This window comes from Hippocampus guttulatus, chromosome 9 (assembly GCF_054856545.1).
Source record: "Hippocampus guttulatus isolate MCC_2025c chromosome 9, RoL_Hgut_1.0, whole genome shotgun sequence".
Taxonomy (NCBI): domain Eukaryota; kingdom Metazoa; phylum Chordata; class Actinopteri; order Syngnathiformes; family Syngnathidae; genus Hippocampus; species Hippocampus guttulatus.
This window is the reverse complement of record NC_141269.1, coordinates 20,821,599-20,837,546: the sequence shown is the minus strand read 5'-3', so window position 1 is coordinate 20,837,546 and position 15,948 is coordinate 20,821,599. Positions and strand designations below refer to the sequence as shown.

The following is a 15,948-nucleotide window of genomic DNA, read 5'->3' as shown; positions in this document are numbered from 1 at the left end:
TATTGTTCAACTTGGCAATGGTTCTCAAACTTTAACGCCTAAAATGTCAATCTGCAAGTACCACCACTGGACCAACATCATAATACATGATCAAAGTGAGCCCAAGTGTTCTTAAAAACAAGGCAGAGGTTTTATTCCTCAAACGCACTTGTATTTATTATTGTAAACAACTCCAACATTATGCACAATTTAAACATTGTGCATGAATGTACGAAAATAAAAAGTAATAATTACATTGAAATGAAAATGTTCAATGAAAATCATTCTGCAATAAATAAACATTTCTTAAACATTAAAGACCTTGTATAGTCATTTGTGTGTGTTTTTTAAAAATGTTAAATATTTTGGTATAATAAGAAACTCTAACTTTGTAAAACTTTGTATTTATATTGCACTTAATTGCACGGTGTTTCTTTGTTTTTTTCCTCTTTCTTCTTTCTACCCACAATCTTGCTGCTGTAGACTGTAAATTTCCCCAGTGTGGGACAAATAAAGGATATCTTAAACTCAGTACTGAATTGCTGTAATATTGCGTAAAACTCTTTCACCCTCTCTGTTGTCCTGATTTTTGGGCACCGGGGATAAATGGGGAGGACCTGATGCAATAAAGGAACAGCATTGAGTCACCCGTCCCCACTAGAAAAGTGCCCTAATTACATCTGTGGTGATTCGGCGCAATTGCCACTTCCTGATTGATATTAACTTTGTCCATTTCTTTCCACTACAACATGCAGTTAGCCATCAAGCTATGCCAACATCCTTTAAAAAAAAAAAAAAAAAAAACATCTTCCCTAAAGTCTTCCGTGTTTTGTGTTCTTTGGGCTGCAGTGTCTCTGCCGTGGGGCGGCACGGTGGGCGACTGGTTAGCGCATCTGCCTCACAGCGCAAAGGTCATGGATTTGATTCTAGGCCCCGGGCCTTCCTGTGTGCAGTTCAGATAATGGATACGGGATAATAGACGTCTCTGCCGCGTGCATGCATGATCGGTGCACGGAGCAAATTAATCCATTTATCTTCACCAGGGTCGCAGTTGTGCAGTTCGCAGGGGACAACCTGAACTGGTTGATAGCCAATCACAGAGATACACCTATTTCATCAATCAAGTTGTCTGCAACGCGATCCAGCTACATCGATTCGGCACTGGATTTATGCACGTCAATGCCACACGTCGATGCAACATCATTTTTATAAGTTATTGAGTGATTGAATCGATATAATTCAGCATTTATATTCTAAATTCCCAATGCCTTTTTATTTTTTTATTCAGGTTTCGATGTTATTTTAAAGAAACCTATATTTGTTTTTCGCTTGTGCACATCATCTCAGGTCGGTGCCGGAGATTTACATCATTAGCAACATAGACAATAGACAATTATCTCTATAATTATATATCAACATAGATCATGGCAGCAAGGAGACGGAGCAATGCGTTTGTTTGTGTGGAAACACTTTGGATTTTTAAAAAAGAGATTGTCTTGACGACACGACTTTGTCGATGCGTCTTCACCTTCGCCATGGCATCCCAAACAGCAACAAAACTCAAGGAATCAGCAGCGGCACAGAGCAAAAAGGTGTTGCTGCCTTATTTATTCAAAAACTTGATCATAAATCTCCTCGTGCTCAAAGAATTATCACTGCAGGGCACCCAGTGAAATATCGTCCAGACCACATTGATATTTTTGAAAAAGAATATGCAAGCCGTTGGCAAAATTGTTTACTGTTACATACAGTTGTAACTTAAACGGAACAATCACATCAGGAGGTTTATTCAATGTGAAAATCGACATGTTTCATAATTGTGTATATTCTTTTGTAAAAAGAGAGTGTTGAATATATGAAGCATTTTATCAAAAGGGCTAGTTTACACCGATCATTTAATTTTATTTGAAAATAAATGTATTCTGATAATAAGGGAAACTAATGTATAAAAAGAACTAACGTGAACTGTTTCACTTAGTTTATACTAGAATATTAAGAGAACTTGCTTGTTCTGATATCAGTGCTGCTGTTTTTTGGACATTTTACTGTCAGTAAAGCTGAGGTTTTTAAAAAAAATCAATGGAAATGGCATTCCATTGTGTTTAATTGAAGTTATTGTTAATTGGTATAGGGTTTTTTTTTGCATAAAAGCCATTGTTACCAGATTGAAACGTGTGTGTGTGTGTGTGTGTGTGTGTGTGTGTGTGTGTTAGGGGATAATGTAATGGTGGTCTTTTAATTAGGTATAGAATTGTGCTTAAAAATTTACATCCCAATGCAGAGGACGTAATATATGTGAAATATTGTTGGAAAATGTGTTTGATGACTGAAACCAGTCGGGGATGTCGTTATTTTTGTCACTGCTGTGTTTTCTTCAGTGACTGTGATATTTTAAAACGCTTTACATTTTAATTTGAATCCCATTTACAATAAAATAAATGTGCTTGATCACTCGTGTTCTTTACAGAGCGTTTACACACCTTACGTCTGCCAAGGTATGTAAACTTATGAGGGCAATTCTAATTGAAAACTCTTTGAAATCGACTGGTCACACAAGGACAAGAAAATAGAGTTCATCGCCTCGAGCTGTGGCGCGGAAAGAGCGTAAATTTAGTAAATTGCCTCTTTTATTTTTGTGACCTCTTACCTGAGAAACAGCGACAGTCTCCAGACGAGTAAGAAAACTCCAGCAGAGTAGTTCTTGCTCTTCATCGCTCCGGCGACGTTCGGACGGACCCGTCCTGGCTCCTCGCGGCTTTTGGAGCTTTCAGCACCGCAAACACCGCTCGTGAGTCTGGCTGTAATGTAAACAACGCTCAAAACATGCTACGCAAACCGGAGAATCCCCGATTTACATGGTTCTGTTATTTCAAGTCAAATAATGACATAGTGTATAAAAAATTATGCCGGTTTAGAAAAAGCGGTTTAACTAGAAAAAGAAGGACCGGTGCGCTCATCCCAGCTATTCAAGCTCAGCTCTGGCTTTGTGCAGTGAGTGGCCCAGCGAGAGCACAGTGGCAGAGAGATCCGCCTCCTTCCCTCGTCGGGAGGATGATTGACCGTCCGCTAAACCAATCATCTTGTCTCGTTTAACCCAAACTGAACAGCATCTGAAACTCCAGCGAAGAGGAGCTAATTCAACACACACCGTTGGATGCATCGTCTCCTCTGTATGCGTCCCTGTGGCTCTCCAGAAGACTGCCCTGACATCTTCCCCCTGTTTCTTTCCATGTGTTTCCTCCTCCATCTGGCTCAAACACACGTTATTATTCTGCTCTGCTGGGCAGAATTACATTGAGACGCATGTGGCTCATATTCCCTGTCGTGAAGTCACCGAAGTTTATGCAAGTTTGCCATATGTGGCCAAAGTGGGCGTAGGGAGAGAGGAGGTGATTGAAATTACAGTACATTTACAGACCGAGTGATTGAATTTAAGCTTAAATTAAAAAAAAAAAAATACACCCATGTATGAAAATATTTGGGGTCCCCAACATAAGCAGAAAAGCAATAAGCTTGTGTAAACTATAAAGAAGGCAACATATACGTTTGGAGAGAGAATAATCAAGAATAGTCTATTTTTGAAACATTTTTCTTACCTTTATAACTCCATTACTAAAAATTTTCCACAATTGTTGGTGTGGAATTTTTATGCACTCTCGAAAAAAAATTTAAAAAAAAATACACACTATGAAACCTACCAAATAAAGAAGTATTTATCTATTTTGACTCTCAATTACTGGCACACAGTGGACATTGGACTTAAATGTCATTTTAACCCATATCACCATGTTAAAGGATTATGGGTTGCCACTAAAACCTCTTGGGCAGTGCGTTAAGTGGAAGAAAATAAAGGCCAGTATTTCCCTTAGTCAACTGTTGCCAGGTAAATTGGTGAATTGGATAACGGGTAAGAGACGTGGGGCAGTAAGCAATTTTAAAAGCTTTGAGGCAGTACCTACACAGTAATAAAGTTGGTTATTTTTTTAAAGGGGTTGGACCCAGTCTTATTTAGCTTCAAGCAGACGTAGGAGCCAGCCAGACCTCCTAATTTCAACTGTATGCTCACCACATTACGGGCAAGCTTCACTTCGCTCAATGCCAAAAAACTGCAACCAAGTTAGTTAGTTAGTTAGTTAGTTAGTTAGTTCCGCCCGCTCCTATTTGGAACATTGGGCGACGAGCCTCCTCCATTTGTTCCGGTCACTGGCGACCCTTCTTGCTCCATGCCAGCTGACACCCATCTCACTGAGGTCTTCTTTGGCAGTCTGTCTCCACGTCTTCTTTGGCCTACCTCTCTTCCTCTTTCCACCCTCTGGCATCCAGTCCATGGCCACACTTGCCGGTCTCTCTCTTGGCAGCCGGAGTACGTGGCCGATCATTTTCCTTCTCCTTTCAGAGACAATGTCTGACAGTTCAGCCACTCCTGCCCTCTTCATCACCTCCTCGTTGGTGATGTGGTCTCTCCATGAGATCCTCAGGATGGATCTCAGGCAACGCCGATGAAAGACATCTAACTTGTTGGTAATGTTGGCTGTCTTCATCCATGTCTCACAGGCGTAAATCGCTTTTGGGATAACCACTGACATATAGAGGCGTAGCTTGGTGGTCGTAGTGATGGCTTTCGATGACCAGATGTTGCGGAGGCGTTGGAACACTCCCGCAGCTTTACCAAGTCTACTGTTGACGTCTTTCTCCACACCACCTGTATTTGAGATGTTACTCCCAAGATATGTGAAGCTGTCAATGTACTCTATGTCATGTTGGTGTAGAGTGAGTGGTTGAAGGTGTTGGTGCTGTCCGACGGCCATGGCCTTGGTCTTTTCCTGGCTAATTCGTAAACCGACCTTAACTCCGTGCTCATGCAGATTGTTGGTCAACTCCTGGAGTGCGGGCTGGGTGTGACTTAACAGAGCCAAATCATCTGCAAATTCCAGGTCAGCTAGTCTGCTCCCTCCCCACTTGATACCAACTTTTTCCCCTGTGATGGACTTCCTCATCACAAAGTCAATTATGATGATGAAGAGTAGGGGTGACAGAATGCAACCCTGTCTTACACCAGTGACAATGTCAAAATCATCAGTTGTGCCACTGTTGGTTTTGACACAACAGGTTGAGTTGTGGTACAATGACCTGAAGATGTTGATGTACTTGAGGGGTACACCATACAGCTGGACGATCTGCCACAGTGACTCCCGGTGGATGCTGTCGAAGGCTTTCTTGAAATCGATATAGTTGATCATGAGTGGTGTCTGAAGTTCTTGGCACTGCTCTATGATGTTTCGAAGGGTAAAGATCTGTTCGGCGCAAGACCTTCCCTTCCTGAAACCGGCTTGCTCTTCCCTCAAGATGTTATCCACTTCATCTTTAAGGCGATGTAGCAGGACACTGCAGAATACCTTGCTGGGGGATTGACAGCAGTGTAATGCCCCGCCAGTTATTGCAGTCTGCGAGGTTTCCCTTCTTAGGAAGCGTGACAATGACCCCACGTCTCCAGTCGGCAGGAACCTCTTCAGCATGCCAAATCAGGTTGAACAGGTGGGTAAGGCTCTCCACAACAGCGTCTTGGCCGTGTTTCAACATCTCGGCAGCTACCTCATCGAGTCCCGGTGCCTTGTTGTTCTTAAGGCCCTTGATTGCTTTGGCAACCTCAGTCTCGGATATCTCTTTCGATGTAATATTTAGAGCTGGAGCTGGTGTCTCTTGATCGAAATTGAAGAGCACGGGAGGCATTGGTTGGTTGAGAACCTCCCTGAAGTGTTCCAGCCATCTTGCTTCTTGCTCCTCGTCGCTTAGAAGTGTCCTGCCATCCTTGCTCCTGATTGGCACGCTAGAGCTGCTCCTGGAGTTGGTTAGCTCCCGCACGATCTTGTATAGGGTCGTCGTGTTGTTGTTCTCGGCTGCTTCCTGTGCCTCTCTTGCTTTCTCTTCTAGCCACTGTCTTTTATCCTTCCTGCAACTCTTCTTCACTGCCCTGTCCAAGCGCCTGTACTCCTCGTCTTCCATCCTCCAGCTCCGGAGCCTCCTCTTTTGTTCTCTTTTTATCTTGGCCACTTTCCTTTCATCAATCAACTTCCAGGTGTCGTCTGTTATCCATCTCTCTTTGTTGGTACCCCTCTTTCTGCTGATAACTGCTTCTGCAGTTTCAGCAATGGCACAAGAGAACATACTCCACTGCTCCTCAATGTTTGCAAGGTGTTGTGATACCTTGAGCTTCCTACTCAACTCCTCACAGAAGCTTTCTGAGATGTTGTTATCCTTTAGCTTGTCCACTGCGTAAGGTCTCTTGGGCTGCACCTTTTTCACCTTCTTCAGCTTCAGCTTGATTTTACTCACCACAAGGAAGTGGTCTGAACCCACATCTGCACCTCTGTGGGAGCGAACATCGAGCAATGACGAGCGCCACCTTGTGTTGATGCAGATGTAGTCCAGTTCGTTCTGGGTCCCGCCACCAGGTGAAACCCAGGTTACTTTGTGGATCCGCTTGTGCTCAAAAAAGGTGTTGCCAATGCTGAGGCCGTTGGTACTGGTTAGCATCAACAGTCTCTCCCCGTTGCTGCAACCAAACTTGGAGAGAATTTATGTGAGCATCTCTATTGATGTCAACTTCAACTACTGCAAATATTAGAACAATCGCCTAAATATTTAGGATTTTATGAGAATGACATCTTCCTCTCGATAGGCGTTCACTACACCTTACGTGAAATGAAACATGTGGTAACATTTTACCGGAAGTCAGGCGCATAATCATTTCCATATGAAAGTCCTCAGGAATAAAGGTGGATGAAAGGTCCACAAAACATTTCTAGAAATTAGTAATGAATTTATGCAGGTGATAAAAAAAACATGTTTTAAAGACCTGAACCTGAACTACTGTAAATATAGCCACCAAATATATCTGCTTTATTACTTCCCACTTTTGGTTGTAGATCAACACTATATTGCACCTATCATAATTCATCAGTAAAACTAATTATAAGCCTCTTGTCTGACGAATAATTTTAACCTGATAAGTGTTCTATCAATGTATTTTATTGTGTTACAATGATGATTATATTAGTTGTGTAAAAAGTAAAGATATTGTAAAACACTACTTAGAATACAATATGTGTTTCTCTGCCAAAAGGTGCAATAAGTTAAATATTGTAGATGTGTAAAGATTTAAATGATAAGCAGTTTTGCAGTTATGTGAAATTGCAGTCAAGTTTCTGGGATGGAAATGATTTTTATTGCTAATATTATAGACAATGCTGCATTGACTGACATATACAGACTGGATGAAAGCAAATTATAAAAGTACTGCATCCAAAAGCACTCTTCCTCTTACGAAAATAATCATTTATCAGTGATGGGGAGTCTTAGCGAAACTGATTGAAACCATTTCAGCGATCATGCCACAGAGGGCCACAGCGAAAAAGTGGGGAAAGTGTTGCAGGGATGCAGACGAGGACGAGTGACAGATTGGCATGTTAAAGATGACAAGGAACGTTAGAGACAGCTGTATTTTGAACCCTTCCCCTTCATCGCACCATCCTCATCATCCTAATGTGAAAGATATGAATTAGACATTAGGTGCTGGCTATGACAGAGTAGCATGGTGAAACTTTTAACATTTTATGTCAGCTGTCTACCACTCCGCATACCTGCTCTGGTCCAGCTATCCAAATTCTGTAAGGTCACCTTCAACATGCAATCCAATTCAATTACAAGATTACATCTAGGCTTAATGTCATTTAATATGCTCTCTCTCTCTCTCTCTCTCTCTCTATATATATATATATATATATATATAAAGTTTGAAATTGTTTATATATATATTAACAATTACAAACTTTCAGGATTTCTTCTGTGTATGGATACCTTCAACAGTTTGGCTGTATCTTTATGTGCTGTGACTATGCTGGAATTCTCTTGGGTAGTATCATCAAGTAATTTCAGAAGACTTAAACATGGCACCAAGATTTTTTTCATCCAATGCTTTCTATTCTTCAAAGTTGAACAATGCAAAGCAATGGTGCAGTTGTTTTTGCCTTCATTCCAGATTACAATTACACTTTGGGTGTCCCAAAATGTATACGTTTGATACAATTAAAAGTCTAATTCCACATTGAATTGGTTCTTGGTCCATATACGAACCGGTGTGCATTAGTGGCAGCTGTTGGTCATTCAAGGACGGGAAGTTCACATTTTTTCTCTCTGCCATACATCATAAATGTGTCTACCATTGAAATGTAAAATCTACCCTCCGTTCCTTTGCAAGAAAATGATCCAGTCGACAACATTCCTATTATCTGCAGTGATGTGCAGTTTAGTTCAATGAAGTTTATTTGGGCATGGTACATTCCAGACAATGCATTTACAGCACATACAATATTCAGTCCATAGGAACAAGAGCCCACATGGAGTAGGCCGAAGCAGATGCTGATGCCCATCCCACCACACATCAGGCAGTACAGCAGCGGTGTCCAAACTTTTTCCATCCAGAATTGCATTAACATGAAAAATAAAAATATCACATGCGGGTGGAATAAAAATAGTCAAGTCAAGTCAAGTCAAGTCAACAGTATTTATAGAGCACTTTCAAACAGCCATCGCTGCATACAAAGTGCTGTACATGGAGCAATTTAACATGCACAATAAACAGTAAGACAAATCGGTAATAAAGGCGGTAGAAAGCACCAAACAGTAAAACCAAGAACAAATCTAAGTCATGCTGAGTCGAATGCCAAAGAATACAAGTGAGTTTTGAGGAGGGTTTTGAAGATGGGCAGCGAGGAGGCTTGCCGAATGTTCAGTGGGAGGTCATTCCAGAGAGAGGGACCAGCAACAGAAAAGGCTCGATCCCCTCTGAGCCTCAGTTTAGTTCTTGGTACTTCTAATAAGGTCTGGTCCACAGACCTGAGGCGCCGGGCAGGTGTGTAGGGGCGGATGAGCTCAGAGAGGTAAGGTGGCGCGAGATTATTCAGAGATTTGAAAACAAATAAGAGGATCTTGAAAATAACTCTAAAATGAATGGGGAGCCAGTGAAGGGATGCCAGAGTAGGAGTTATGTGCTCCCTCTTACGAGTACCAGTCAAGAGGCGAGCAGCGGCATTCTGGACCAGCTGAAGGCGCTTAATGGAGGACTGGCTGACTCCAAAGTAAAGGGCATTGCAGTAATCGAGCCGGGATGTGACAAAGGCATGAATTACTGTCTCAAAGTGTTCATGTGAGAGGAGAGGTTTTATTTTGGCCAGCTGTCTAAGGTGAAAGAAGCTGGATTTAACAACGGCACCAATTTGCCGATCGAGTTTGAAATCACTGTCCAGTTTAAGGCCCAAGTTTGAGACTGTTGACTTAAGATAAGGAGACAGGGGGCCCAAGTCTACAGGATGGGATGTACAAGGGCCACTGGGAACAAACAATATCACCTCTGTCTTCTTTTCATTGAATCTCAAGAAATTTTGTGCCATCCAGGTTTTGATTTCTTCCAGACAGGATAGGAGTGGCCTTAATGAGAAGGCGTCTTTCTTGCTCAGTGGGACATAGATCTGGCAGTCATCTGCATAGCAGTGGAAGGGAATACCATGTTTCCTTAAGATGGAACCCAATGGGAGCAGATACAGCGAGAACAGCAGAGGCCCCAGAATTGAGCCCTGTGGAACACCACATGACAGGGGAGCAGTGCGTGACTCAGAGCAGCCAAGGCTGACACAGAAGGTTCTGTCAGCTAAATAGGACCTAAACCACTCAAGAGCACTGCCACCAATGCCCACTAAGTGCTGCAAACGAGTCAGAAGAATACTGTGATCCACTGTATCAAATGCTGCAGTTAAGTCCAATAAAACTAGACACATGTGGTCTCCAGAGTCATTTGCCAGGAGGATGTCATTAGAAACGCGTAACAGGGCTGACTCCGTGCTATGCATCGTCTTGAAACCTGACTGGAAGACCTCCAAGATGTTATGTTCATCCAAGAAAAATTTCAACTGCATGTGCACCACTTTTTCCAGAATTTTGGAAATGAAAGGCAGTTTGGAAATTGGCCTGAAACTTGACAGCACATCTGGATCAAGACCAGGTTTCTTGATCAAGGGTTGGACCACAGCATCTTTAAACCGTTGGGGAACTACACCAGAAGAGAGGCTGCTGTTGATGATATCCAAGACTGATGCGCCAACACTCGGGAGAACCTCCTGAAAGAAGTGCGGGGGAAGAGAGTCGCAAGGGGAGCCAGATGGCTTCGTCTGGAGAACTACATCCTCCAAAAGCGCCAAGGACACAGTTTCAAAAGAATTTAGCACAGCTGAACATGGAACATGGACAGAGTGGTCAGATGCGGTATTTGAGACCGGAGTCCTAGCTGTAGAGACCTTATCAATGAAAAACTGAAGGAATCTGTTGCACATCTCGGGTGAAGAATCCGAGCAAGTAGGCAGAGGGGGTTTGAGTACAGAATCTATCGTTTTAAAGTGCGCGTGGGTTGTGACAATAGGATTTAACAAATCCTGCAGTACAGCTGTCAGCTTCTCAATCTTCAAGCCATAGCACACATTGAAAAGATGCCAGGAGCTATATAGTGTGATTTTTTTGGGGGGGGGGGCATATTTATTAAAAATACTTATATTATATATATATACAGTATATATATATATATATATACATATATATATATTTTAATTGATGTATATTCGTAGCTGCCCTGTGATTGGCTGGCAACCGGGTCAGGGTGTCCCCCGCCTACTGCCCGAAGACAGCTGGGATATGCTCCAGCATCCCCCGCGACTGTAGTGAGGATAAAGCGGTTCGGAAAATGAATGAATGAATGAATGTATATTCCTAGCAAATTTTAAGTCCTCATCTAACTTGTCTAGCTTGCTGGTGGAGCTGCTGCATGATTGAGACTATTGTGTGACCGGCTGTGAGTGTGAATGATCGTGATGGGAGTAAAATCCACTTTTGCCGCTGCTCGTTGAGGAAAGAAACTGAAAAGAAAACAGAAAAGAGTCGCCAAACACAATGTGTCGTTTTTAACAAAGGCAAAATCTCTGGATCAGTTCAGAACAAGGAAAGAAAAACTTGAAAATGCTCCGGTGGAAGTTTACACTTCAAGATGGCTGATTTGCTGATTTCATTGTCAATCAAAGAGGGATTCATCATGCGGAAATCGAGTGTCTGGGCCAGCCCACTGCTCACCCCCAGAGATACTGAGCATCCGGTGTGTTGGATAAAGCTCATCATTTATCTGATGGCGAGTTTCGTGGAACAACTCACTCAACACTTCCTCATCGAAGCAGTAGCATCAGGTTCAAAACGAACCGAATAATGTTTAGGTTCCCAGAAATTCAGACACAGACAAAATGCGATAACAAAAATGTTTATCATCGAAAAACGAAAGACCGACAAAGTCCAAAACAGAAAACGTTGGTCACAAGGATCCAAGAAAAATGAGGAATCAACAAAAGGCAAGGTCATGGAACAATGAGAAAACAGATGAAAAGACAAGAGTCCAATTCACACGATAAAAATTCAAAAGCAAGATCAAATGACTAAACAATGAGAAAATGAACACTTGCGCACGAGCAGCCACAAAGTCAATAATCTGACAAGCAGCAGCCAGTTTGTCAGTCCTTAAATACATGGCTAGTGATTATTGGCAACAGGTGTGCACACTGAAGGGAAGGCCCACGTCTGCCACCTGCTGGAGACACACAAGAACAGGATCATGACAAGTAGACACTCAGCGTCCGACGGTGTAATAAAGCTCCCTGGAGCCATGGAGTAAATGAAAAGGAAGTCGTGTCACTTAGTCCGACCGATGCTAAGTAGCTGAACAATAAGTATTAGTATTCTGAACAAAAGATGGTGATCTAGCTCATATTGTCAATGAAATGCACAGAGCGCTATACATATTTCATCACTTTTTTTGTGGGGGATGGAGAGGGTTCATGTTCATGTCTGAAGAGAAATCGCCTCCGGTGTGCAGACTTTTACAAGAATACAGCATCATGTTACTGCACTAAGGGAAAGATGGATGGGCACTATGGGTTGCTACTCCTTGTGACTGAAATATTAATTTCCTGGTGCTTATACAATGCATCTCTGGGACAATCGTTTCTGAAGAACAAATTTAATGTCAACACAGACAGTTTCCCCCGCCACCTCACTTCCCCACTGTTACGTAACTTGCTCGACTGTCTGAGCTTTCTGGATGCTGCTTGAAGTGTGATAGAAGTCACGTTTGTCTTCATAAATGCACCGAAAAAAAATGGTGTGTTGAATTTACTCAATTTTATTTCATCAAGCAGTTGTACCAAATACAATCATCTGCATCCAGATACATTTTTAAGTAGTTGCATCATCTATGATCGAGATGATTTTATTTTGTGCAACCTCTTGATCAAATGAAAGTGAGTATATTCAACATTTTTTTTCAGTCTGCGATTGGCTGGCAACCAACAGCTGGGAAAAGAAGTGGATCAAAAAATGGATGGATCAATGGATGGATGGATTTTTTTTTCCAGCGAGAGACCAGAGCCTCTGGCCTCGACAAACCTGTTTCCTCATACACTGACAAAAAATGTGCTGCATTTATACTCAAAGAAATAGAATACATATGGAATAAAACATTTTAATCCAGATATATTTCTTAAGTAGACTGCAAATCGACTTAAACAATGTGATTGGATAGAGATGAGGTCATTTTGTGCAACCACTTGACAAAATAAAATTGAAGAAATTCAATGAGCATTTTTTTCAGTGTAGTATGCATCCTGAAGGAGACACAGCATTTCAGCCATTTCATTCCAATATAGTGTCATTCTTCCTCTGTCACTCCCAAAAGGGTGACGTCTCTGACGAGGCGTTTTTGCTTCTGAAAATAGGAGGATAATGCGAGCACAAAACTCCTTTGCATATTTGCATGCTGACATTTACCTCAAAGCACTGCTGTGCTCCATCTCACACAGCCTCTAGCATGACTGTTGACTCTTACTAAGTCCTTCTAAAGCACTAAACAGTCAGACTATATTTTTTTCATCTCACTGTGGAAGGAGCTGTGCCAAAATCTTGAAGCTGAACTGATGCGAGACTGCATGTTTTGGTGTTTATAATGGGCAATTTCATCTGTCATAAATGCAACCAATATGAGATTTAGATGGGGGTTTTTAAATGGATGTGTTCATTACCTGATTTTTAGGAGTGTCACATCACTGTGACAGATATATCTGAATTTTAATTTGCCCCCATTGCAATTTTGCACATTAATGTAGCGCCATGAATAAAGAAAAGAGACAGTTGGGCCAACTTGTGTGACAGCCTGCTTAACTAGTGGACATAAATAGCATGAGAGGCTAAGGAGAAAGAAACAGAGAGAAAATGCATTATTAACTTACCTCGGTACAGCTCACGGTTCAGCACGAGAGTACAAGGCAAAGTGACAACACTAAAGCAAAGGGAGTTTTTCGTATGACATCAATTGATTTAGTTGATATTTTGGATGTCATTTTGTGATTGTGGCATATAAATCAATCATATTCATTTCTTCTTGCTCACTGAACATTATCTGAACCGCTTATCCTCATGAGGGCCGTGGGCATGCTGGAGCCTTTGCCAGCTGTCTTCGGGCAGTCGATGGGGTACACCTTGAACACTGAGCCAGCCAATTGCAGGCCACACATAGACAAATAAACATTTGCGTTCACAATCACACCAAGGGGCAATTTAGAGTGCTCGATTAACCTACCGTGCATGGAATGTGGGAAGAAACTGGAGTATCCAGAGAAAACCCACACAGCAAACATGCAAACTCCACACGGGAAGACTGGGGTCTGAAATGGAACCTCTGCCACCGTGTAGCCCTAATATCAAACTGTATTTGTTTATTCATTATTGTTCATTATTATTATTATATATAAGTAGTAGTTTTAGTAGAAGAATAGAAGTGGGGTTGTGTGTGTACAGTATATGTGTGGTCACTGTAGTGATCACACATATACAATAACTAGTACATATACAATAGAGCTTTATGCCTTGCAATACCACTGTACCTATCTGCTGAGAATTTAGAAGCGGCAGAGCTTATACTGTTACACTTTTAGGTTGTATCAACAACAATCAGCATCTATGCAAAGATGCACAACACACGAATTGGCAAATACCTTTACAATGCATCGCCGTTTTGAATTATGCTACCTGTATTTGTTTAATCATATAGAATAATAACATGCCAGCTAGCGCGAGTGTGTCACTGGGAAAGAAATGTCAACAAAGACAAATGATATGTCAGGCGGCATGTAGCCCAAACAGCTAGCCCTTCATGCACACAGGGTAGTGCAAGTGGATCTCAAAAGGTGACCTTGCTCTGAGGGTACGATGATCCTCATTCAAGCCATTCTGCAACTGACAGTGAAATGCAGAACATGTTATATGCTATATCGCTCACACGCATGTACTTACAGACATGCAGAGACACACACTCACGCAAAGTCACACATGCAGTAACCCCCCCTCCCCTCCCCCCCACACACACACACAAAACATGCCGTTTCTTTTCAAATTACCTTATTATACAGCACACAACACAACAGGGTGCGTCATCTGTCTGTCTACCAGATTTTTTGATAATTTTTCCAAAGAAGCCTCCAGCTGCGGCCCACTCCAATTGTCATGAGTGATTTACTTTCACCCAAAGCTACTACGGCGTCAAAGATAAAGAGATTTGCTTTTAATTGTTGCTCACCAAATCAGGAGAACATCCAAGAATCCTTTGGCAGAGGTGAAATCATCACATCATCATCAAAGATTCAATGTGGATTTTCTCGAAATCATAGAGCAGAAACAGTTGTACTTGTAGCTTCATTTATTTAGTAAAGACATGCTTTCTCACTTAGAATGTTTTTCCAAGAATATATTTCTTCTCATTCTTTCAGAGTTGACAAAGCATGTACAGAGGCAATTAAAAAAATGTGCGATGAATTTTCAAAAGCCATCGAGCCTGACACGTATTGTCTTTTAATCCCCCACTCATTTCCTATGCGGTACAGGGGGCTCGTCATCCATGAAGAAGAGTTTTACTCATTTACAGGATCATGCAGTGTCCTCCTCCTACACTGTGTTACATTTCACAAATATGCTTCCTACTGAATTTAAATGTATTTGAGGCCAAGCGCAGAGGCTGGATGACGAGGTCACTCGACGGATGTCAGGAAAGATGTCAGATGGTAAAATGACCTCGATTGCTATATGAAAAGATGCTGTATAATCATATTCGTTAATTAAGATTCCATGACACAGAAAAAGACAATCTGTCAACAAGGGCCTGGGTAATTTATGGGAAATGAGTCTTTCTGGCTCAAAGAGCTCATGGCCGACAATGTAAATGCTCTCATTGTCTTGTGCATGTAATGTAGGACGCTGTAATTCCCATGTTGTCGAAAGTCCTTTTCCTTCGTGATGGACAATCTCATTTGTGAATCACTTGTCTCTAAGCCCGATTCCATCCACTGCACTGTCAACACGCCAATTTCTCCCGCCATTTGAAAATGTTTCATATTTTGTGCATTTGTTTTTATGTTTGTAAATGTGTACTCTTTGATGTCATTTTGTGATTCCCAGTTTTTTGGTTCGGATTTACAGAAAATGTTTCCCATTCTGTGAAATGTGGTTTACAGTGGTACCTCTACTTACGGACGTCCGTCATACAAAATTTTCAAGCTACGAAACACCTCAACAGAAAAATATTGCCACTTGTTCCAAAAGAAATTTCAAGATAAGAAAGGTAAAGATGCTGTATGGGCCGCTGTCACAATTCCGAGTTTCCTGAATGCAACATACTTGTAGCTGCTACCTAGCACCTTGCTGGCATCCCATTGGCTAAGAGGGACCTCTACCGTATGTGTCTGTGTGCAGATCTGTGGTTCTTAACCTGGGTTCGATCGAACCCCAGGGGTTCGGTGAATCGGTCTCAGGGGTTCGACGGAGCCTCTGCCATGG

General features: G+C 41.9%; 1 protein-coding gene across 2 annotated transcripts in view; it reads right to left on the bottom strand.

The window, feature by feature from the left end:
* The window catches only part of glra3 (glycine receptor, alpha 3), an 84,846-nt gene extending 81,897 nt beyond the window's left edge, over positions 1–2,949 (bottom strand). For both annotated transcript variants that reach the window (XM_086120775.1, XM_086120776.1), the window contains exon 1: positions 2,627–2,949. In XM_086120775.1, coding sequence (XP_085976901.1) covers positions 2,627–2,691 — 65 coding nt within the window. In that variant the 5' untranslated portion in view covers positions 2,692–2,949. The remainder of the gene's footprint in view (positions 1–2,626) is intronic.
* Positions 2,950–15,948: the final 12,999 nt, after the last annotated feature.